At 40.5% G+C, this 22496-nt stretch overlaps 1 protein-coding gene across 5 annotated transcripts in view; it reads left to right on the plus strand.

The window, feature by feature from the left end:
• Positions 1-22496, plus strand: part of ADGRG6 (adhesion G protein-coupled receptor G6) — a 139698-nt gene that overhangs the window by 96244 nt on the left and 20958 nt on the right. For all 5 annotated transcript variants that reach the window (XM_036248065.1, XM_036248061.1, XM_036248062.1 and 2 more), the window contains exons 12-22: positions 635-699; positions 1300-1510; positions 2783-2954; positions 5013-5153; positions 7524-7643; positions 9392-9437; positions 11270-11376; positions 14976-15103; positions 15812-16080; positions 17204-17282; positions 19407-19690. In XM_036248065.1, coding sequence (XP_036103958.1) covers positions 635-699; positions 1300-1510; positions 2783-2954; positions 5013-5153; positions 7524-7643; positions 9392-9437; positions 11270-11376; positions 14976-15103; positions 15812-16080; positions 17204-17282; positions 19407-19690 — 1622 coding nt within the window. The remainder of the gene's footprint in view (positions 1-634; positions 700-1299; positions 1511-2782; positions 2955-5012; positions 5154-7523; positions 7644-9391; positions 9438-11269; positions 11377-14975; positions 15104-15811; positions 16081-17203; positions 17283-19406; positions 19691-22496) is intronic.

Raw genomic sequence — 22496 nt, forward strand, 5'->3', positions numbered from 1 at the left:
GCTGTCAGGGTAGGGATTGTCCCTGAATGTTTAACAGAAACCACAGACAGGTCAACTGCAAGTCAAATCCAGTTCTTCACCCTCCACCCCACCCCCAATTAGGGTTTTCTTGGTAGGGAAATGCTGAAACAGAAGCTTTGCTCCTACTACTGTGTTTGACACGTGGTTGGAGCATTGAAAGGGGCTATGGAGACGTACTGGCCTGAGTCTGAAGCATGTCTCTACCTCTTCCTGCCTGGAGACCTTGGAATTCCCTTGACTTATCTGAATCAATGTCCTCATCTCTAAAATGTGGACTGTGATCTGCTTCACGTAGTTATGTGAAATCATTGTCAGATTTTATCTGCCCTTGACCCACATTACCAAATATGGTTTTGACCTTAGTAACCTTATGTAACCTAGGTTAGGCTACGAGCCCTTGCTAGCATTTTATTCCCATGAGTCATGCACTTGGTTTTTTTTTTTTGCCAATAAGAATTTTTAATATGAGTTTAATTTTAATGTATTACAGTTTTGTTTTCCAATAAAACTTAAGTAGATATAAAGGCAAATTCTAAAACTCTTCATTCGCTAAGTTTGTCAATTCTAATGTACTTTATGCCACATATTTGAAACGCATTTCTTTGTTTCATAGTTATCAAAACTCGTCCAACACATCTGTAGCCCACTGGGGGATTCCTGATATCTCCAATTGTTCAAGTAAGTGAATGATTTTCTTCGGTTCTCAGAGACCAATTGAAATGACCTCATACTTCATGGTTTTCATCCCCTTCAGATACGTTCTCCTGCCATAGGATGCTACTGTAACATTAAGAGCTGGCAAATCATCATTTCACTTACTTCAGATAGGAAATACTGTTTTTTCTCATTCTGGTTTCCTGTTGTATTGTTTCTGAAGGAGAGTAAAAATGGCCTAAAATTTTAGAGAACACTTAAAAATAATATACAAATGGATATTCGTATCAATGTTTTAGAGCTTTGTATTGTTTTAAACAGCGATTATACACTTATTCAATTATTCTGGGTACATTTCTATTAGAGCTGTGTGGGTCTCTCCAAGTTATTTACCTAAGTTGCTTAAGGGCACAGTTTATCTTTTACTAAAGAGATGCGTTAGTCTCTGTGTGCAAAGAAGTATTATTGCTCTCTGCAGATTGTGATAAGGAGTTATGCACAGAAAACTTGATTTGCTACTTAAACTATGATGTTAAATATCACACCCTGTTTCAATCCTGGAAATGATCCAAAAAAAAAAACCAGGTAAAACTTTATATGTTGTTTCTTCTGTTTTTTTTTTAGAGGAAGCAAATGAAATTGCCAATCAGATTTTAAATTTAACTGGTGATGGGCAGACTTTAAACTCAGCCAATATTACCAGCATTGTAGAAAAGGTGAAAAAGATCGTGAATAAAGAAGAAAACATTGATTTAACTCTTGGCTCAACTTTAATGAATATATTTTCTAATATCTTAACCAGTCCAGACAGTGACTTGCTTAAATCTTCTTCTGAGTAAGTTTTTTTCTTCTTTTTTTCTGGAGAGTAAAATTTATTGGATGCATGTGTTGTTATTTAATTTCTCACATATCTGATTTTTTTTTTTTGCCCAGATTTCATAATTTATATCTCTAGAAGATCCATTGATAATTCCCAAGATCATTCACAAAGTGAACTTAAAATGATTAGGATTGGCATCTGGCAAGACATTAAATAATCTCAGAAAAGCATAATCAGTATTGCATTTTCATCTGAAAAAAATGTTAACTGGGGTTAATTCAAAAGATGAATAGACTATCACAAATATTCATTAATGCCCCTACCCCCCCCCTTTTTTTTTTTTTTCTTCAGAGGAGACACTTAGCAGACATTCAACTCACAGCTTTTAGGCATAACTTGGTCACTGTCCTGGGAACTGTGGTATAGAATTGCCACAGCTATGTCATTGTACCTCTGAAATTAAAAGGTGTAAGGCAGGGAGAAAATGTACCTATTTTATAGAATTCAGTTTATTTCCAATTATTTTACTTAATGTATTGCTATTAAGATATTTAATCTGCCTGGCCAGTTGGCCTCAGCTGTTGAAGCATCGGCCAATGGACCAAAGAATCTTGGGTTCAATTCTGGTCAAGGGCATATACCTTGGTTGCGGTTCAATCCCCAGCCCTGGTAAGGGTCGTGCGAGAGGCAACCAGTCAATGTGTCCCTCTCACATTGATGTTTCTCTCTCTTTCTCTCCCTCCCACTCTATCTGAATATCATTGAAAAAATATCCTTGGTTGAAGAGTAAAAAAAAAAAAGATATTTAATCTTTTCTCTTTGTTTTCTTCCTTTCTATGAAATTTTTGATGAAAATTTTATATTTGTTAACATGAATTATTATTACTTATCTACGTAATAATTACACACTATCTTTTACGGTGTCTTGCAGTTCAAAAAATACTTTTACACATTATTTCCTTTGACTCTTACTCAGTTATGAGTATGAAGCATATTCTTTATATGAAGAAAGAAAGACTAAAATAGTTAACAAAAAAACCAAAACAAAACAATTTGTTTAGGATGATTTCATTGTTGATTTTCCTTAAAGCATATATTTTTCTCTTGAGGCTGTATTTATCACTATGATTCTAGGTATTAACTGCTATTGTTGTGGTTTGGGTAATTTTGTAAGATCAGACAATTTAAACACAATTTTATTTGGTTTGTATTTTGTGCAGCAAATCATGTGTGTGTAGGCACCTAAAACACATTACTTAGCAGTGGCATTGTTTGTCATTTCTTTAGAGCTTTAAGAACAATTGATGAATTGGCTTTCAAGATAGACCTAAATAGCACACCACATGTGAATATTACAACTCGGAATTTGGCTCTTGGAGTATCATCCCTATCTCCAGAGACTAGTGAAGATTTAAATTTTAGCATCAGTCTTCCAAGAAATAATGAATCCTATTTTCAGGTATGAACTGGTAGTTTCTTTAACTTTGACTAATTAGACAGATACAAACTTTCTGATGACCTACCAATTGCTCTTCACGGAGATATTGGCCCAGGAGATGGCAGGCAGGTTGGAACGCTGACCCAGGTTCACAGTAGTGTAACCATAAGGTAGGTGGCACATCGAGGAGAGTACACTTTCAGAACCTAGGTGACTGAGGTGGGCAGCTTATCTTCTAAAAGCGGTGATAATGGAACTAAGTATTAAAGCATGTCTGGAGTCCACCCTTTGGGGAGTGGAAACTGGGGATAAGTTCATTTAGAAGAAAGAACTCGAAGTGCCCCAAAGTGAGAAGCTTGGTGTATTCTCTTAGGGTGATAATCACCACCTGAAGGCCTTGTCAAAACAGACTGTGGGATCCTATTCCCAGGGATTCTAATTTAATTAGTCCAAAGTATCTCCAAAATTTGCAGGAGTTCCCATGTATGACTGATATTTCTGGTCTGAGGATCGTATTTTGAGAGCCAGTGATGTAGAAGGCTGGAAAGGGCAGGTGGTGGTGAGTTTGGGCAAGAAAGCTGGGGCCAGAGTCATGGAGACTCTCTTTGGCCTGTTCAAGTGACACTTCAACAAATAATTTTCTTTCTAACAAATTTTTTTTTCTGTATTGATTTTAGAGAGAGAGGAAGGAAGAAGGAGAGAGAGAGAGAGAAACATCCATGAGAGAGAACATCGATTGGCTGCCTCCTGCATGCCCCCCACTGGGGATGGGGCCCTCAGCCTGGGCATGTGCCCTGACCGGGAATTGAACCAGCGACCTCTTGGTGCATGGGTTGAAGCTCAAGCACTGAGCCACACTGGCTGGACTAAGCAAATAATTTTCAAGTTTCCACTGTGTGCTAGACTGTGTTAGCCATGTGGGCAAGTGAAATGATTGAAACATTGTCCTTAACGTGGGAGAACGCACAAGTGGCATGTAATTCGTCTTAACTGTAGAGAAAAACCAAGATAAAATATTTTGAAGTCTGGATGTAAGGAGGAACTTTATGCTGCTTTAGACTCGGGGCTCTTTGAGGTAATTCTACTTGACATTTTACGAGTGAAAACTCAGTCAGCCCCAGTCTCACTCCAAGTCCATTTGCAAGAAAACACTTTGACCTGACCTGTGGGTTCAGGAAATGGTATCCGAACGTGTTCATGAACTTTCAGTTGCTTCCTCTACGGGGAGGTACTCAGCCTCAGCAAGCCAACAAATTAACTTGGCTTTTTCTTTTCTTTTCTTTTCTTTTCTTTTCTTTTCTTTTCTTTTCTTTTCTTTTCTTTTCTTTTCTTTTCTTTTCTTTTCTTTTCTTTCCCTCCCCTCCCCTCCCCTCCCCTCCCCTCCCCTCCCCTCCCCTCCCCTCCCCTCCCCTCCCCTCCCCTCCTCTCCCTCTCCCTCTCTTCTCTTCTCTTCTCTTCTCTTCTCTTCTCTTCTCTTCTCTTCTCTTCTCTTCTCTTCTCTTCTCTTCTCTTCTTTCTCTTTTTTGATAGTTATTTTTCACTACATGATTTGAAAAAAGCTCAGAATTCATTGTGTCACTCTGGGTAGTGTGGCTCAGTTGGTTGTGTGTCGTCCTGTGCATGGAAAGGTCACTGGTTCCATTCCCAGTCAGAACACCCAGGTTGTGGGTTCAATTCCCCGTTTGCGATGTGTGCGTCAGGCAACCTATCGATGTTTTTTTTCTCTCTCTCTTCCTCTCATTTCCTCTCTCTTTAAAATCAATAAAGCATATTTTAAAAAATTATTAAGTGTAAATCTAATTCATATATTTGAAAATATTAACTGATTTGTAGATTGCTCAATTGCCTTAGTTAAAGTCAGTGAATTTGCTGTTTTGCCACATGTTCAAAACCCAGTGAGGTGCACACCTTTGTCCACAGGGGGTTCCCCGGGAGGGCAGTGACTGGTGAAGGGACAGGGCAGCCCTGGTCCTGGCCAAGGCGACGGGTGCAGCTGCTCTGCTTACTCAGCATGTGGAGCAAGGTTGTCATCTCGATTTCATTGTGATCACTTGACCAGTTTATCTCTGTGTGTGACAGATGGATTTTGAGAAAGGACACATGGATCCATTGGCTTCTGTCATTTTGCCTCAAAATTTACTCAAGAACTTAAGTCAAGATTATTCTGCAATAGTTAAAAGAGCACAGTTTACTTTCTTCAATAAAACCGGACTTTTTCAGGTAAGTGTTCATTAAATTGTTATTTTTCAATTGCAAATTGAGTTTCTTTGCTTGAAAGGAAAACAGATATTTAATTTCCTTGGAAATATATCAAGACATAGAAAAATTAACCTACAATATTTTGAAAAATAAAATATTTTAACACTTGAATATTTTATTACCGATAATCACATGCTTAGGAACAGATGTGTCCATTTAAATATTTTTAATAAATCCGGTACTAGATTAAGACTTGCATGATGCAATTATAAATGGACTTTGTGGGGAAGCTACTCTTTACCATTCCTTTTGTTAAATATTTTATGCCCGCCAGCAGCTTAGTCCTTCAGAGTTAGAGATTGTGTGCCAAAGGAAAGGCTTTGTTTTGTTTTAATTCCACAGGAAGCACTGTTTACATAATGAGCGGCATTCTTGGCTTTAATCAGTTTTCCCATTAGTATTTCAAATGACCTTTGGTCTTCACACATTCCCAGAGTGGGATGGCATTGTGTTAAGCGCATGTTATCATTTTTATTGGCATCATTTCTAGATAGTAGGAAGGCCCATGCCAGCAAACACTGCTGACCTCTGCTTGCCTTTGAAAGTACAATCCCATCATCTAGCAGTTTTACTCAGCCCTTTTTAAAAAAAATAGAAGTTATCTGTTAAATTGAAGATACCAGTGTCTGTCAAACAGTGAGACCCGTGTAAGAGCAAGTGGCCAGTCTCAGGGAGAGGACGCTGTTCGCTGACAGTTCTGCCCTATGTCCCGTGCGGAGGAAGGGCAGCGTTGTCACAGGTAAGGGACAGGAATCGTTTACAGTCCCCAGATCTTAAAACTGTATCTGCAAATGTATTAGGAACAAGTCATATAACAATTTTTAGTAGCCTTGGCTGGTCTGGCTCAGCAGTAGAGCGTCGGCCCACGGATCAATGAGTCACGGGTTCAATTCAGGTCAAGGGCATGTACCTCGGTTGTGGTTCATCCTTGGCCCTGGTCAGGGTTGTGCTGGAGACAACCAGTTGATGTGTCCCTCCCACATCAATGTTTCTCTCTCTCTCTCTCCCCACCCCACCCCTCTCTCCCTCCCTGCTAATCTGTCTAAAGATAAAGGGGAAAAAATGTCCTTGGGTGAGGATAAAAACAAAACAAAAACAATTTTTAGCAGATTCAGAACACGTAATTACTCGGAAGGGTTTAATAGCTATGAACACATGAAGCAGCATTTGTGAAAATTATTTGAGGCTTACAGTAATGTCACCTTTAAAAAACAATACAAAAGTGCAGCAGGTATCACAGTGTGAGGTGTTGGCCGGGGGGTGTCCATTTCGAGGGCAGGTTGAGCCCAGTGGGAGGGTCAGGACAACCTTAGAGTTGTAGGAATCAGTCATTATTTCACTTAGAGTCTTATCTTCTGCACACCTTCTCCTTTGGCATAAAACCCATATGTTTGGGTTTTAAAGTAAACCTATAGCAGAGAAAAGCACATTTAAGGGTTCTGTGGTTCTCTCACGTAGGGAACAAAATGCGGGGTGTTTTTTGTTTGTTTGTTTGTTTGTTTGTTTGTTTTAAGGAAAGACTGAGTGTCCCCAAGCTATAGCCAACTTTATTGAGAGTGACCACACAAAACTAAAAGGCTATATTCTAGATGCTGAGACTCATTTGGCTTCGAGGAAATCCCGTGATTATTCCAAAGCAACGGACTTCATTAGCTGCAATAGGGAAATTCAGTACGTTTGACAGGGAACCCAAGGGGCAGAAGAAAGTCGAGGCATCTCACTGGAGAGACAGTTCATGGCTCAGTCATTTTGCACACAGAGTCACTCATTCAGTTTCCCGACAGTCTTGTCCCTGAAGTGGAAGCTAAGCAAGGGTACAATCGAGAAGGTGGGAGTGCTCGAGGAGGCTTGAATTCAGTACATTTCGTGTAAATTAGCAAACATGTCAGGCTTTGGCATGGATGTGAAAAATGAATTATCTTCTTTATTTTTCACCACATATTCTTGCTTCTCTAGAGAAAAACAGCTTCATCTGTTTTCTAGGGTAGGGAAGTGATCTAATGGTTTTGCAGCTTTTTATGAGTTTCTGTTATTTATGGCTTTGCATTGTTTCGATGTTAACGGGCTGGCACCCGTCACAGCTGTCACCATAAGGTTTCATGCACATCACCCTGGTACACCGGCTCCTAATGTTCTCTCAGTGCATTTATTATAAGAAGGGAAACAGCAGCAGTCTTTCAGGAAAGCCAGCAATTTGAGCTTATAAACAGGATGTTTTATAATTCGAGATCTTAAGTGTAGAAAGTGCTGACAGTTTGCTTATTTTGGACGAACAAAATAAAATAAAAGTGTGTACTTCTGACTAATACACTTTTTTTTTCCCTTGTAAAGGATGTGGGGACCAAGAAAGGCACCCTAGTGAGTTACGTGATGGCGTGCAGCATCGGAAACATTACCATCCAGAACCTGAAGGACCCAGTTCGAATCAGAATCAAACACACGAAAAACAAGGTAAGAAAACCCTGCAAGGAGCAATAAAGTAGAAGCCGACTCGTTCAGAGAACTCTGGGGCTGATTCCAGTTGAAAACAAGCAACTGGAACTTTTTTCAAGGGGAACAAATTTCCCTGAAGTGGGGAACGCTCATCAGGTAGAGTCGTGGCCATGGGGGAGGGGGTCGCCTTATCTAGGCTCCAGTAATTGGAAGGAGTGTGGAAGTGAAGAAACCGGCCGCTGTTACTAAGAAATAACATGTATCCTTTGAGACAAATTAGATTCAGAGGTGGCTGTTCAACCCTGCCGCTAATTTTAATGATTTTTTATTTTTCAATTACAGTTGACATACAATATTACTTAATTTCAGGGGTACACCCCAGTGATTACACATGATATAACTCACTGAGTGATCACCCCACTACATCTTGTACCTGCCTGGCACCATGCATAGTTATTACAGTATCATTGACTACATCCCCGTGACTACCCTGTGACTCCCCGTTTATACTTCTTAATCCCCTCACCTTTCCACCCAGCCCCCAGCCCCCTCCCACCTGGCGTTTTGGCTGCTGTTTTCTAAGGTCAAGGTCACTGTTACAGGGAAAGCAGAGGGCAGGGGACAGGCTTGACTTGTTTTTTGAGAGGTTAACAGTTGTCTAAAATTTTGGCAAATGCCTTTTTAGTGGCTTTATCACCCTGGCTATCATCTGTTTTGTGTGATAAAATTACATGGGGGTTCATATTGTCCGTCCCAGGTGTCCCAGGCACAGGTTTCCCCCTTTCGTGGAGGGTCCCGGTCACCATTCCTCCGTTTATGGGGCGGGCAGGAAGGCGGGCGCTGGGGGGTAAGGACCAGGGCTTGGAAGGCATCTAAGAACTCGCTGGGCTTTGTCAGGAAACCTCTGGCCCTCCCTGTCTCACCCTTGGCCTCCTTTGTTTCAGCTCCCAGCTCCTTCATCCGCAACCATTTTTAAAATTTTTTTTTGTAATAAAACATACAAAACAAAATTTACTCTTTTCAGGGGCACAGTTCAGTGACCTTGAGGACACACGTTCTTCTGCAACCATCCCCCAAACTGTTGCACATTCCTCCAGTGAAACTGTGGCCATTAAATAACCGCCCGTGCCCCGGCCCCGGCCCCGGCAACCCCCATTCTCCTCCCTGTCTCTTTGCGGTGACCACTCTCGATACCTCCTGCAAGCGAAATTGACAGTATTTGTCCTGTGACCGCCTTATTTCACCGAACATATGTTTTCAGGATTCGTCCATGTTATAGCACTTTCAGACTTCCTGCCTTCCCAAGGCTGGGTGCTATTCCACTGCATCCTATGGATACCCCACGTTTGACTGCGCCCACCTCTGGCCATGGTGAATGATGTGTGCGTGTACCTGTCTGACACCCTACTTTCAATTATGTTGGGCACATGCTAGACATAAAGGAGAATTTTAAAGATGAAATAAAATGACAGTGTAAAGAGCTTTGCTGAATGCCAAGCATAGCATTTTATGATGGGACACATAGAGAAACCTTTAGGTAACTGAGGAACACAGTTCCTCATGGGTCATAGTTGATTTCCACCCAAAGCCTTTGTGAGAGGAGATTGGGTCCCCCTAGACTGCCTGTCATTTTTTGGTGGTATTGGTATGACTAATGCTGATCCATTTCGTTGTGAAAACCTTAGCATTTTATTCTGTTCCCATATCCAAACCATACGCTTTCCCCATTTTTCTTATACATAATGTTCTTTCTTATATTAATATAGGCAGGGCATAAACCCATCTGTGCCTTCTGGGACCTGAACAAAAATGGTAAGTGTTCAAATATTGGCTACCTTAATAACAAGTGAATTCTAAACATCATCAGACACCCCTGCTCCCTTTCGTTCTACCCCAACCCAGAGGGAGTCGCAGCACAGCACGACGGCACCTGTGCAGATTTTCGCTTGGGTAGCTTGGGAAGTGAATTCTAATTTTTAGGTAACTTTTTATTCATTGCAAGAGGAAATAGGAGGGCTTGGTTTTTTTAAAAAATCAAACAACCTCCTTAATTTCAGTTACTTATCAAATAGAGTACACATTTATATTGCCATTTTATTTTTTAAAAACATTTTTTTCCATATTGATTTTAGAGAGAGAGGAAGAGGGAAGGAGAGAGAGATAGAAACATCAATAAGAGAGAACATTGATTGGCCACCTCCTGCATGCCCCACATTGGGGATCAGGCCCACAGCCTGGGCATGTGCCCTGATTGGGAATCGAACTGGCGACCTCTTGGTGCATGGGTCGACGCTCAACCACTGAGCCACATAGGCCGGGTTTTATTGCCATTTTAGATAAACATCGATATACACTGGATCTCATTCTTCTAGGACACTTAGGAGTAGGTTTTGGGGTGTGCATATACATAAAGTATACAGTTAGAAACCCAGCTTGCGAACCCCAGATCATGGGAGACAGCACACGGGGACTGCACATACAGGAATTATAAAGGTATACACTGCTTGAAATGAAGAACTGTGTCCACAGCGATGTTTGACAGTCAGGAGAGAAAGGCAAAATTCAGGGTTTGAGCACTAGGTGCAAGGTGTGAAGATCTCTTTGAGGAGAGGGGTGCTGGTGAAAGCTCCCACCTCTGCCCCTGGGGTCACCCTCCCTGGGGGTTCCCCAAAAGGATTATATTGCTTCTTGATAGAAATGTAGTCTGAAGATGTCCAAACCTCTTTCTTTCTGATACTCTATCACAGCTGAAAGTTTTTTGTTTGGGTTTTTGTTACACAGTTCTGAGAAGATCCTGATTTACTAGATACGTCGTTTAAAATGATATTACCTTGCAGTCTTAAAGCATTCTTCAAACGGCCCCGGCCGATTTTGCTCAGTGGTTAGAGCATCGGCCCGAGGACTGAAGGGTCTTGGGTTCAATTACTGGTAAGGGCACATGCCTGGGTTGCCCCCAGCCCTGGTTGGGGTCATGCAAGAGGCGACCAGTCGGTACATCTCTCTCACTTCGATGTTTCTCTCTCTCTCCCTCCCTCCCTTCCACTCTATCAAAAATCAATGGAAATATATCCTCAGGTAAGGATTAACAGAAAAACATTCTTCAAATGGATGAGTTGCTCATATTCCACAGCATGACATACATCAGAACAGACGTAGCAAAGGCCTTTATCGGAAGTGGCCACCATGCATGGCCGCTGTGTCCATGGTAACACGCTCCAAGAAAGGCCTTCCTTGTTCTCGTGTCTTCACACAAACAGACTAGCCCAAGGACAAACGTGTTGATCTCCAGAGACTATTAGTATAGAACATATTTGAATAGGGCTATTCTTTTTAGGAAAGTTTATCTTATAATATTTTAGAAATTAAACTTGAGTGAAACTTTTGCACAACCCCTGAGGCCCTTCAGTGGAACACAGTTGAAAACCACTGACCGGAGCATCTCTAGCTGCCCACCCGGCCCTGATCTCATGACCCCAGGAATCTTAAGTGTTCCAACCCTCAGCGGCTTTAAAAACAGTGTCCGTGTTTCAGATAAACTGTGAGGCAGAAGATACTAAGGCATAGTTCTCTAAAGAAGATGTCATCCGTTTTGGAGGAGGAACTGATCTGCTGTTGTTCTCATTGTTGGTTGACTTCCCCTGCAGAGGGTTCTGGATTCTGGAACACGTCGGGCTGTGTCGCGCACACGAATTCGGATGCAAGCGAGACCGTCTGCCTGTGCAACCACCTCACACACTTCGGCATTCTGATGGTAGGGGATTTCGGAACGCATTTTGAAATGATGTGATTTTGGAAGGCGTGCATTTTTGTGTGTGAGTCAGCCTTTTTAGCTGATGTGTTTGGGGAATTCTTTCCTGATAGTTTTTGTCTGTACCTTGAATCTTGATTCTTAATGAAGAATCTAATTAGCAGAAATCATAGATTAAAAATATACAAAAGTATTTACAGAAAAGGACCCTACGTTTTCTTCCATAGCATTACCAGTGATGATAAATAATCCTAGAAAGGAGAATATCACTGTGAGACTTTTAAATTAAGAAAGAAACAGAGAGTCAGGGAGACAGAAGAAAAGGGAGGAAAAGAGAGATGAGATAAAGGAGGAAGAAAATGTTGGATTTTACCAGCATGGAAGGGAACTGTGAAGAGTTTGATCAGAAATGTTCTTTCTTTATAATATGTTAATACTCTATATGTTTGAATGTTACTTTGCACCAGGCACTTTGCTAGTGAGCCTCCTGGAGATCACCGTCTGGTAGGACACACTAGTGACTGGGATGGCGTGGAGTTGCCAAGTCTACAAGGCAGATGATGTGCGACTTTTTTCTCCCTGCTAGACTTTTATATCATCCTTGTCTTTCTCTCTGTCTTCCTTCCTTCCTTCTTTCCCATGGCCTGTTTGTATTTCATTAGTCAGCCTATCCAGCAGTTTTAAATAAACATTAGATTGCATTGACATGTTTTTTCCCTCCTACTAAATTTTCAAGAGCTGCCCTACATCCAATGACTTGTTTGAATTCGTCCACAGACTTATCCTTTTACTTTATGTCTGATACACTCGTGTTTTTGCAGACACCTTTCTGGGGACAAGTGCACCCCTCGGATCCTGGCAGAGCCATTGTTTCTGTGTAGTGTCCATAAAGGGATTGAAGCACGTTTGTTTTTTAATTGAAGGTGGGAGTAATTAATATGTGCCGAGGCAATAAAGTTCTCTGAATTCAAATCGCAGACATCAGGTTATGTTCATCCCCTCCCTTAAACCTTACACCCACTTCCCGTGGGTCTGGGAGGAAGCACTCAGGACCATGTGATGTAGTATTTGGCTCATGAATCCACTTGGCCAGTGTAAGTGGTCATTGTCCTTCGGCAATCCTGCAAGTTGTAATTTTCCTGACAAGCCAGTGCATAGGAGCTCAGAAGGAGAAGAACAAGTCATTTAAAAGGGCAACAATCATAGAAAATAACTTTCTCAAAATATAAATATCGTCTTACTGCCAGAGCATGAAAATGAACAATAAAACTATAGCTTGTTTTCAGTAAGTGATTAAAAGGTACTCAGTTTTCTTCTGTTTTCTCATTTCTCCAGAAATGAGAGCAGACATTCTTTCAGAAAACACTGCATTATTACTCATTACACACAAAATATATTATTACTTATTCAGATATGTATACTTTAGTTTAATTGATTTAACTACTTCAGCTGTGTGTGTGTGCATTTTGTGTGTATGTGTGTGTGCCCATGATTGTGTTGTAAGTCTAATAGTAGATAAATAACAATAACATAATTCACTACTCAAAGATGATTTATATGTAACAAAGTGTGCTGTCTCATTACTTTGAATAATCAGTAGTTTCTTCAACATTGTTTAAATTTTATAATGAGTTTGTAACGATATGTTACTGTTTCATATAATCTGATTAAATAATTAGCTGTGCAAGTGTCTGGCTCTACGCATATTTTTATACTGTCCTTCCATTTACCACCTTGGCTGTTTTTGTGGGCTTAGAAACTGCTGGAAGAAAAATTTTCCAGAATTTATCCTTTCTGGCCATGTGCCCATATCCTTTCAGCTTTCCAGACCACCAAGACTTTCTCCGGAGTCTCTCTTGATTTACAAACTATTTGCTCACTTATACAAGCTATCCCCAGAGTCTGCGTTGCTCAGTGACACGTTTACCATATGAGAAGTTCAGAAAATGTATCTCAGTCCCTTAATTATATCTTCTAGTATACAAATGTATGAAGAATTTAATGTCTTTGCTATATTTCTTTGTAGTAAGACCGATTTTTATATTTTTAACATCAATACATATTCATGTTGGCCAGTTCAGAGGAATAAATATCTGTGTATTCTTTGTTCTCAAAAAGTACAAAACAGTATGAGAATTGGGTATATGTGGGTATCATCAGTAAACAGCGTTATTTTATTTAATTCACATTTTAAATGGTGGCTTTATTTGTGGTTTTCAAGTGAACTGCCTGACCTAGATGGGAGTCATAGGGTTTTCAGGCGGTGATGGCAAGTTGCTTGGAGATTCCTCAAGGCCATTTCTCTGCTTAATGAGATCTTGGAGGATCTATTGGTCGAGCTAACCTATCAAGTGGCCCTGACTCAGCACCACCCCATGTACCAGGGCGTCCCCTGCCGTCCCAGTGTTTTGAGGGATTCCTGGAGAGGATAGAGAAAGTCCCCTCCAACCCTGAACCCGTGTACCTGCTGAGTTTGATCACTCTGTGCATTTCTTGGTGTCACAGAGGTACTGTCCCTGCTCCTTACTGCATCGGCCAAACCTGGAGCAAAGTCCTATGTCTTCATCACACACATACACATATAACAAACACCACTTACTGGAGGTCTTTGTGTGAGCAGCAGGTTTTATTGACCTTTTGATGAAAATTAAAGAAAACTAATAGAAAAGAGAATGAAACACTTGCAACACAAATATTTCTTTTTTCATACCTAACAGTTTATGTTAGATATTCTTTGGAATACGTCCCTTCAAGAAGGCTCCATTTTCTAACATCTACGTGGTTGAGGTTCCTTTCTCCTCCAAACAGGACTAAGTGGTTGGTCTTAACTCTAGATTTATCTCTATCCAATTCCCACATTTAAAGAAGAAAAGAACAATTTTTCTACCAGACCCAGATTTTGCAAATCTGCCTCAACATGATGAAGTGAATACTTATTAATATGCTAGAACATGTTTACTTCTTTCCACTCCACAGCAATTCCTAACATTTTACATGGTGTCTTTTCAGGTCCATAAAGATAAAAACAAAACAAAAAAACTGTGACCCCAAAACGTTTAGTGGCTGAAGCCCAAGCTTTGGGGTGACCACAGAAGCCCCAGCACCACTTTCTGAGCCGGACTGCCACAGGGCAGCAGCCTCTGGCTGTCTACTGGCTGAGCCCCTCCCTCCCAGGCAAAGTACCAAGGGCCCACCTGAGGGCTAGGCCATTGGGGCCACCATGGCTTCCGTTTGTGCCCCCAACCCTGCAAATGTTAGGAATGGGCTTGAAACTTCTTATGTAGGGCAAGGAGCTCCTCTCCAATTTCTATTGGGGAGCCCAGTGGTTTTGCTCTTCAAGATATACTACTGTGCAAAGAGTTTGGATAACAAGGCAATGGATAAAAAACGATATGTAACTCTCCCAATAATGCTACATTTTCGTTTCATGGAGTGATCCACAAGAATATAATAAATGGAAATTCTAACACTGACTTACGCTGTTGGTTTTAACCCCTAAAGTCGAGCTGAGATTCTAAGTGCTAGCAGTGGACTTTCTAATAAAACAAAAGCATTCTTATGACAAGAGAGATTCTCATCGCTGCTTCCCATTTGTTGCACAGGACATTTCAGGAACGGCCTCACTGATAGATGCAAGGAACACCAGAGTGCTCACCTTCATCTCCTATGTTGGGTGTGGAATATCTGCTATTTTTTCAGCAGCAACTCTCCTGACATATGTTGCTTTTGAGTAAGTATTTTCTCTCTGCCAAACCCAGTGTTAACTGTTCCAAAAATGTGAACAAGAAAACTGCTTCAGCTTTCAAAAACTTTCATGCACTTTGTGAATCATGTAAGGTAGTTCAATTTTATGTTCAGGTTTCTCATAAGATATATCATAGAGCATGAATTGTCCAGATGTGTAATGTTAATTTATAATCCGTGTCTTTTTATTGATGCAATGCATTTGAGCCTGTTAGAGATGATTAACACGTAAGTAAATAAAAATTGTATTCAGTGTTTTTACCTGGTAAAAGCTGAAAACATTTGCTTCCCAAATCTTATAAAATTAGTCCTAACACAGGAAATTTTGGTTTAAAAATAATCTTTAGCTCATTAAAAAATCAAAAAACTTTAAAAAAAGTTTAAGGAAAACTTTTCAAAACAAAAATATCATTTTAATAACCACAATTATTCTGGATTAAAAAAAAAAATCAAGCTGTTGAAACCAATTGGCAGTTTTGTAAACAATTGGAGACCATTTTGAAATAAAACTGGTATTGACCATAATTTGCCAAATGCTCACCAATACCGTTAGCCCTCCCCCTAGTGGACCCCTGCCACAGAGACGGCGCTGCCGAACCCACTGCAGAGCCGTGCCAGACGTGAAGGTGTTGCCTGTGCTTGAAAGATTGATTTACAGTGTAACTTCTCATATCTTTCTTGTTTTCCTGTTTAGAAAATTGCGAAGGGATTTTCCCTCCAAAATCTTGATGAACCTGAGCACGGCGCTGCTGTTCCTGAATCTGAGCTTCCTCCTGGACGGCTGGATCACCTCGTTCCACGTGGAGGGGCTCTGCACCGCCATCGCCGCCCTGATGCACTTCTTCCTCCTCGCGACTTTCACCTGGATGGGGCTGGAAGCGATCCACATGTACATCGCTCTGGTTAAAGTATTTAACACTTACATTCGCCGATACATCCTGAAATTCTGCATCATTGGCTGGGGTGAGTGTCCTCAAAATTTGGGGTTTTGTTTTCACTGTCGTGGGAGTTGCCACGTTCTCATAGGAAAATGCTGTTTCGAAAGAATAGCATTGCTTAAAGAAACTTCAGATTTTCAAAGGCTGTGGATTGGATGTACCTGCCTTAAGGAAAGGGCTCCCTCAGAACAGTATTTTTAAAAACTGTTCAACAGGCCTCACTATGTGCAAGAATAAAGGCAAAACCCTTAGCCCCCGAGTCACCACAAACTTATTTCGTGTGCCCAGGGCAATCTGAAGAGGCAGCTGGCAGACAGTGGTGCATTTCTATGATGTTTCAAAATATAAAGGCTGGCTCAGACTGCTCCTATACTCACCCCTAGACACACGCCCATGTCTTAGAAACCAGAGAGAGAATGTTATTTTTGTGTGTGCGATCAGAATTCTTAGCCAGGCATGGATGGTTGTATTAGCCTGTCTGGAATCTTCTAAGTGGACTCTTTTCTTTATCTGGGTTTTATATTAAGCCAGGCATTTAGAACTTTCTCACAGATCCCTTTTTCAGATGTCAGTGTAGAAATCTGAGACATTCCCAAGGTGTTCACCATTTTAGCAGGCGTCTCTAAGGGAACTGGGATAGTGTAACTTTTCCCCGATGAAATATACATGGAATTACTTTACTTATTGAGTCTCTTGAGAGAAAAAGGAAGACTATAAAGACTATATAGTTTCTGTATTTCTCCCCCATTTTTTCTCAAGAGTTTTCTTTATATAGAAAGGGGAAAAATAAGCTGTAATTCCCTTTCTGCCAGAACTGTGCGGTCTAATAGACCTGATTAACAAAACCACATTGCTGGTCCTAGATTCCATATAAACCCAGTTCTGGTTCTCTAGTTGGTACCAGCAAACAAACAAATATTTATGTACCTGTCATTTAAGAGTAGGTGTTGATCATTGGCAATTGAATTGGATGTTTCTCACCAAAGAGAAGATTTATGTGTTTTTAACCAAGCTGCCAGTTCTAAGAAATTTGATTCTGTGATATAGTTTTCTTTTCTTTCTTTTTTTTTTCCTTGCCATAATCAGCCTTATAAAGCAGTTCCAAATGCTTCAGAAAAGTTGCTCACAGCATGCTCTCTTTATAACAGGTTTACCTGCCTTTATAGTGTCAGTTGTTTTAGCAAGCAGAAACCAAAATGAAGTTTATGGAAAACAAGGTGATGAATTGTAAGTAATAAAAACATGTCGGTAATTTATTTTCAATGAGTATATATCCTTTGTTTCCCAAAGTTTAGTATTGGTTTCCATGCCAACGCGAGACTCTTACTTTAGAAGGTTGACGCACATATGCATGCCTTTCCAGGGTTTCTGCTACATCACAGATGAACTCAGTTGAAAGCCCCAAACTGTTCAAGTTCCTTTTCCATATGAATGTTGTCTGTCAGCTGGAAAAATGCAGAAGTTTCAGATACTAGCTTCTAAACTCAGAAGACCCAGTCTGTTTGAGGATATTTCATAGTAATCCCACTTCCTTAAACCCACGTACATCTTTAAGTGTGTTAAATAATAGTGTCAGGTAGTAATGCTCATGAGTCAGTGCTAATATGAGTGTTACATGGAAATGGAGAGAATGTAGACATCAGTGAGTTCTTGAATAATCTGGAAAGTTTTCCTTCGACTGTGAGATAATCGAGGCTAACATATTTATATTGTGCCCTTTTGCAGTTATTTCACTCATATTTTATGCAGCACATAGCATGTGCTCAATAAGTATTTGTTGATTGAATGAGTAACTGAAGGAACAAAGAACCTACTCCTGACTGTGATGCCACATTACTCTGCACATTTCAGGAGTGAATAACACTTTTATATCCAATCAGTATCCAATCCAGTCCCCATTCCCTCATCGTCTTCTCTTGTTTATAGTTCCAAAGTAACCCCCAAAAGCCTCCCACAATAACCAGCATACAATAAAGGCTCGAGGTCAGAAATTTCGGGATTCTGAGGGAACTGCCCTGTATAAAGAAATATTAGCGTTAGGGATAAGCAGTGTCATTTGGGGCTCCTCATAATAAGATATATTAAAAGTAAGTCAGTACATACGTTCTAAATAAGGTCATTTAAAAAACACCTTAGTCAACTCTTTTAGAACCTTAAAGTGCATTTAATAAATTGCTGTGGCATCAACAGCTGTTGTTTACTGAGCACTTACTATGTGCCAGGAGTCATGTTAGCTTCTGGGATTCAGCAGTGTTCAGGATAGCATTTGCCTTTGTGGTGGTCATGTTCCACTTTGGAAGACGAAACCCAGAGTGATGACTATTTACACTCAAATTTTGAGATCAGTTTAAATGTCTTAAATAATAAAACCAATTTTTGAGGTACCTAAGAACTTCCACAGTATTGTTATTAGCGGGGGCATCAGTAAATTGTAGTATTTGTTCAATTTAATCATAGAACATTTACACATGGTACAGTTTCTAAATTGCTTTGAGCTGTTTTCAGGTCTGTGTATCATTTAACATCAAGGATATCTTTCCTCATTTCATAAAGATAGTGTAACCAGTGTAAGCTTTTTAATTGTGCATGAGAAGTGCCACTGTACCAATATCACAGATTTACAATAAGGTCTTACCTCAACTAGACCAATGATATTAATCGGAATTGTTTTGTCTGCCATGTGGAATCCACAATTGTGTGTGTCTTAAGGAGGAATGTACTCTTCTCACGATGCAGAAACACAGAGCAATGAGCAATCAACTGGCATTAGTGTAATGGTGGAAGTGTCCGGGCCAGAACCTTCAGCTCGCTGGCCTTTCTCTCCCGGGTGGAAAGTGATCGCTGCAGCTCCCGAGCTTCTCTCGTGTTTGAAGCAGAAGGAATGACTAAGCGCTTTGGCAGTTGCATCTGTCAAGAAGAGCTCTCCCAGACTTTGCTTCCACATCATTTTGTAGAATAATGTCCACATGACTACCCCCGAGAGAGATTGAGAATATGAGCTCCTAAATGTCGCATTCTCTGGAGTGCAGGCACATACGAGAAAAGGGGGTTAGACGTGGTGTTGGGTGAACCAACCGAGTGTCTTCATGCCAAGTCAGAATTCAAGTAGCCACCTGGTTTTCTTCTCCACCCCTGACTTAAACAACTAGACATTAAGATGATAGCTATCCAGAATAAACCAACAAACACACCTACAAGAAAACAGAGGCCTGTAAAAATGAAGGACTCTGTGAAGGTTTGTGAGAAAGGCCTAGCTGGGAAACCTGAGGAAGCCCAAATCAAGCTGGGAGAAGTCTTAGTTCAACAGGCATGGTAATACATCCTTCTTCACTCTGTTTCTTCTCCTTTAAGCTGTTGGATTCGGGACATGGTGGTGTTTTACGTGACCTGTGCTGGGTATTTTGGAGTCATGTTTTTCCTGAACGTTGCCATGTTCATCGTGGTAATGGTGCAGATCTGTGGGAGGAACGGCAAGAGGAGCAACCGCACCCTGCGCGAAGAGATCTTGAGGAACCTGCGTAGTGTGGTCAGCCTGACGTTTTTGCTGGGCATGACGTGGGGTTTTGCTTTCTTTGCCTGGGGACCCTTGAATGTCCCTTTCAAATACCTCTTCTGCATCTTCAATTCGTTACAAGGTGAGATAAATGGTACCTGAACAATTTCCACTGGCTAATTGTTTCATATTTGCAAACAGCTTTCCCGTTGGATGCCGCACTCAGTTTCTATGTCACTATTCCAAGTGCAGAGTATAGTTTCGAGCACAGGGGGCATACTCATCAAAAAGTCTTGAGGTAGAATGTCTGTTTGTTTTCAGTGATGTATCCCAAGGACCAAGGACAGAGCCTGGCAGATAGTAGGTACTCAATAAACATATGTGGTTCATGACTGAAAGTGGGCAGGGAGGTGCCCACAGGGAAGTTTAAAGGGGTGCAAAACACCTTAGTTTTGTTGAGTGCTGGGGGTGCGTCTCACGGAACCTTCCCATGTGGTGTACTATTCTTGCTCTGAAGACTTTTTATACTCTATTCAGAGAGAGCAATTCACTTTGATTCCTTGGCTGCTTGGATTTCAAAGTAAATACCAACACTCTAGTTCAGAAATGCTTATTTTTTTTCATGATATATAGCAATTAGTTCAACAAGTTAAACACTTACCAATGGCCTGCTTTGTACAGAAATATAAGACTTCCTTCAAGAAACTTCCTCTCACGCTTCTGATTCTATAATACATGCCCTAGTATATATGTGATGAGCTTAACTTTAAGCTTAAGTGAGTGAATATAAATTATTTTGAAATTTTTACTTTTTTGAAAATGACACCCTTCAAGACATTGGGTATACCCTCTTTTTATAAACCCCCTAATGTTTAGAAGCACCATGAGGTCCCCACTCCAAAAGGAATGAGGTGACAGAGTTTGGAATCTTTGAGCCAGGCAGTGCTACTGGTCTACCTGAAATTACTGGTATGTCCTCGTAGGCATACGGGGAAGGAAGAGCTGACTGAAGCAAGCTGGACATATCTGTGCTGGGTGGAAAGTGCGGTGGAAATCAAGTTTGTGCTGCCCACCAAACCCGAGGCCTAGGCAGTGCTCCCTACAGGTGTGCTCTAGGACAAGTCTGCATTTACCCGACTTCTCTTAGAGAGTGTTTGCGTGTTTACTGCTTTGTGTTATATGGATTTAACTTTGCTTTTACTCCTAGGTTTCCCATTAGCTCATGGGCTCCTGCAAAAAATCTGTCACATAGTTGTGGTGCTTAATAATTGTTTGTTAAATGAATAAATGGATTGCTGGATAAAGAAAGGGGGGGGTCTTCAGGGATGGCCTAAATTCAACCTGAGACTCCTGTGGCATAAATCCACATTAATTACTTGAGCAAACTTTATTCACGTTCACTCTCCCATAACAGAGAAATATGTGGGCTCATTATCTTTGGTAAATAGAATGTCTCAAGTGCACCTCCAAAAGGTGGAAACTGAAGAGGTAGCATGTATACATCTTCATTGAAATCTGGCTTTGCAGAGCGACTTTTTCTCTGCTGAATCTGTTCTGTAATATACAGTGTAAATGTACCTAGGTAAATATTGACAAAAATGTCCATTAACATGAGAAATTCGATGGTTTTATATTTCAGGATTATACATGAAAGGCACATTACTCTGCCAGCCCAAGCTAGTTTTTGCCTATAGAATTTCCTGGCAGTTTCTATAACCCCCAAGAGCTACAGTTGTCTGTTTTGCTCTGTTTTCATTAATGAGAAATGGGATGTTTTATTTTTCCCAGCATAGGTCTCTTGTCAGGAGGGGAAAATGTCATAAACCACCATCAAGTTCTATCCTTCATAAATCATGACTTTTAAGATGAAATTTAAATTATATAAATTCAGAAAACATTTTTGCGCATCCAGTGATATTAAAAATACCTCCTAAAAAGGGAAAGTTATGTTTAAAAGCAGGGACACAGAGCACATGAGCCTACTGACAATTGCTTACTGGCCCAGCCTATACAAAAGCTTCTCAAGACACCATGGGAAAGCATTTAATGGTTTTTATTTGAGTCATTTTCTGGACCTCCCAAGAGAGGTTTATTATTAAAAGTATATACTTTATTAAAAGAAACCTGTGGAATTTAGTTTAAAGAAACAATTCAGTGAATGCAAAATGAACTCAGGTAGTGCTTAGACAAACTTAATTATGTCTATTTCTTTTCTTTCTGATATTCTGTATTCGAAAAAAGAAAAGAAAAGAAAACACCTTGATGTGATCCCTTTGCCTTATAGAGCTTATATTCTAGTAGGAGAGAGTAACATTCACCAATTTTGTCACCATATAAAAGTACCTGGTAGTGTTAAGAGCAGCTGACAGAAGATAAGAATTTTAAGCTGAAGGATCAGCAGGAATTAACTAGGTGAAAGTTGGGAGTGGAAGTGAGGAAAGAATATTTCAGGTAGAGGGCACTTCACGTGCAAAAGACTTTCTGTATATTAAGTCCTCACTTGATGTGGTCAATAGGTTCTACGGCTTTAAGCAAATATATAAGAGAACCAATGTGACCACAGGCTAACTGGTATAAGCAAGAGTTAACTTCTTATGGTATCTCATCCATGTTATAATGAAATTCCATTATTCGAGGATCTGCTGCAGTTGTTGATTATAACATCTGCTCAAAGAATTGATAGAAAGCTCATATAACCTGAGAACCAAGAAAGAGCAGGAGAGGGACCTTGTGGTGTGGCACAAAAGGGGGGCGGGGCTAGACCGGAAGGCTTTGAGTTTTGATCTTTATGAGGGCAATGAGAAGTCTTTGAAAAGTTTTAGGCCTGTGAAATGACATGATCAGATGTACATTCTATAAAGGTGAAGCTGGACATTATAATATAAAGAAGAGATTAGAGCAGTCCAACAGCATCTGCAGAGAGAGTAGGTAGGAGGCTATTGCAATGG

This window comes from Molossus molossus, unplaced genomic scaffold (assembly GCF_014108415.1).
Source record: "Molossus molossus isolate mMolMol1 unplaced genomic scaffold, mMolMol1.p scaffold_m16_p_8, whole genome shotgun sequence".
NCBI lineage: Eukaryota > Metazoa > Chordata > Mammalia > Chiroptera > Molossidae > Molossus > Molossus molossus.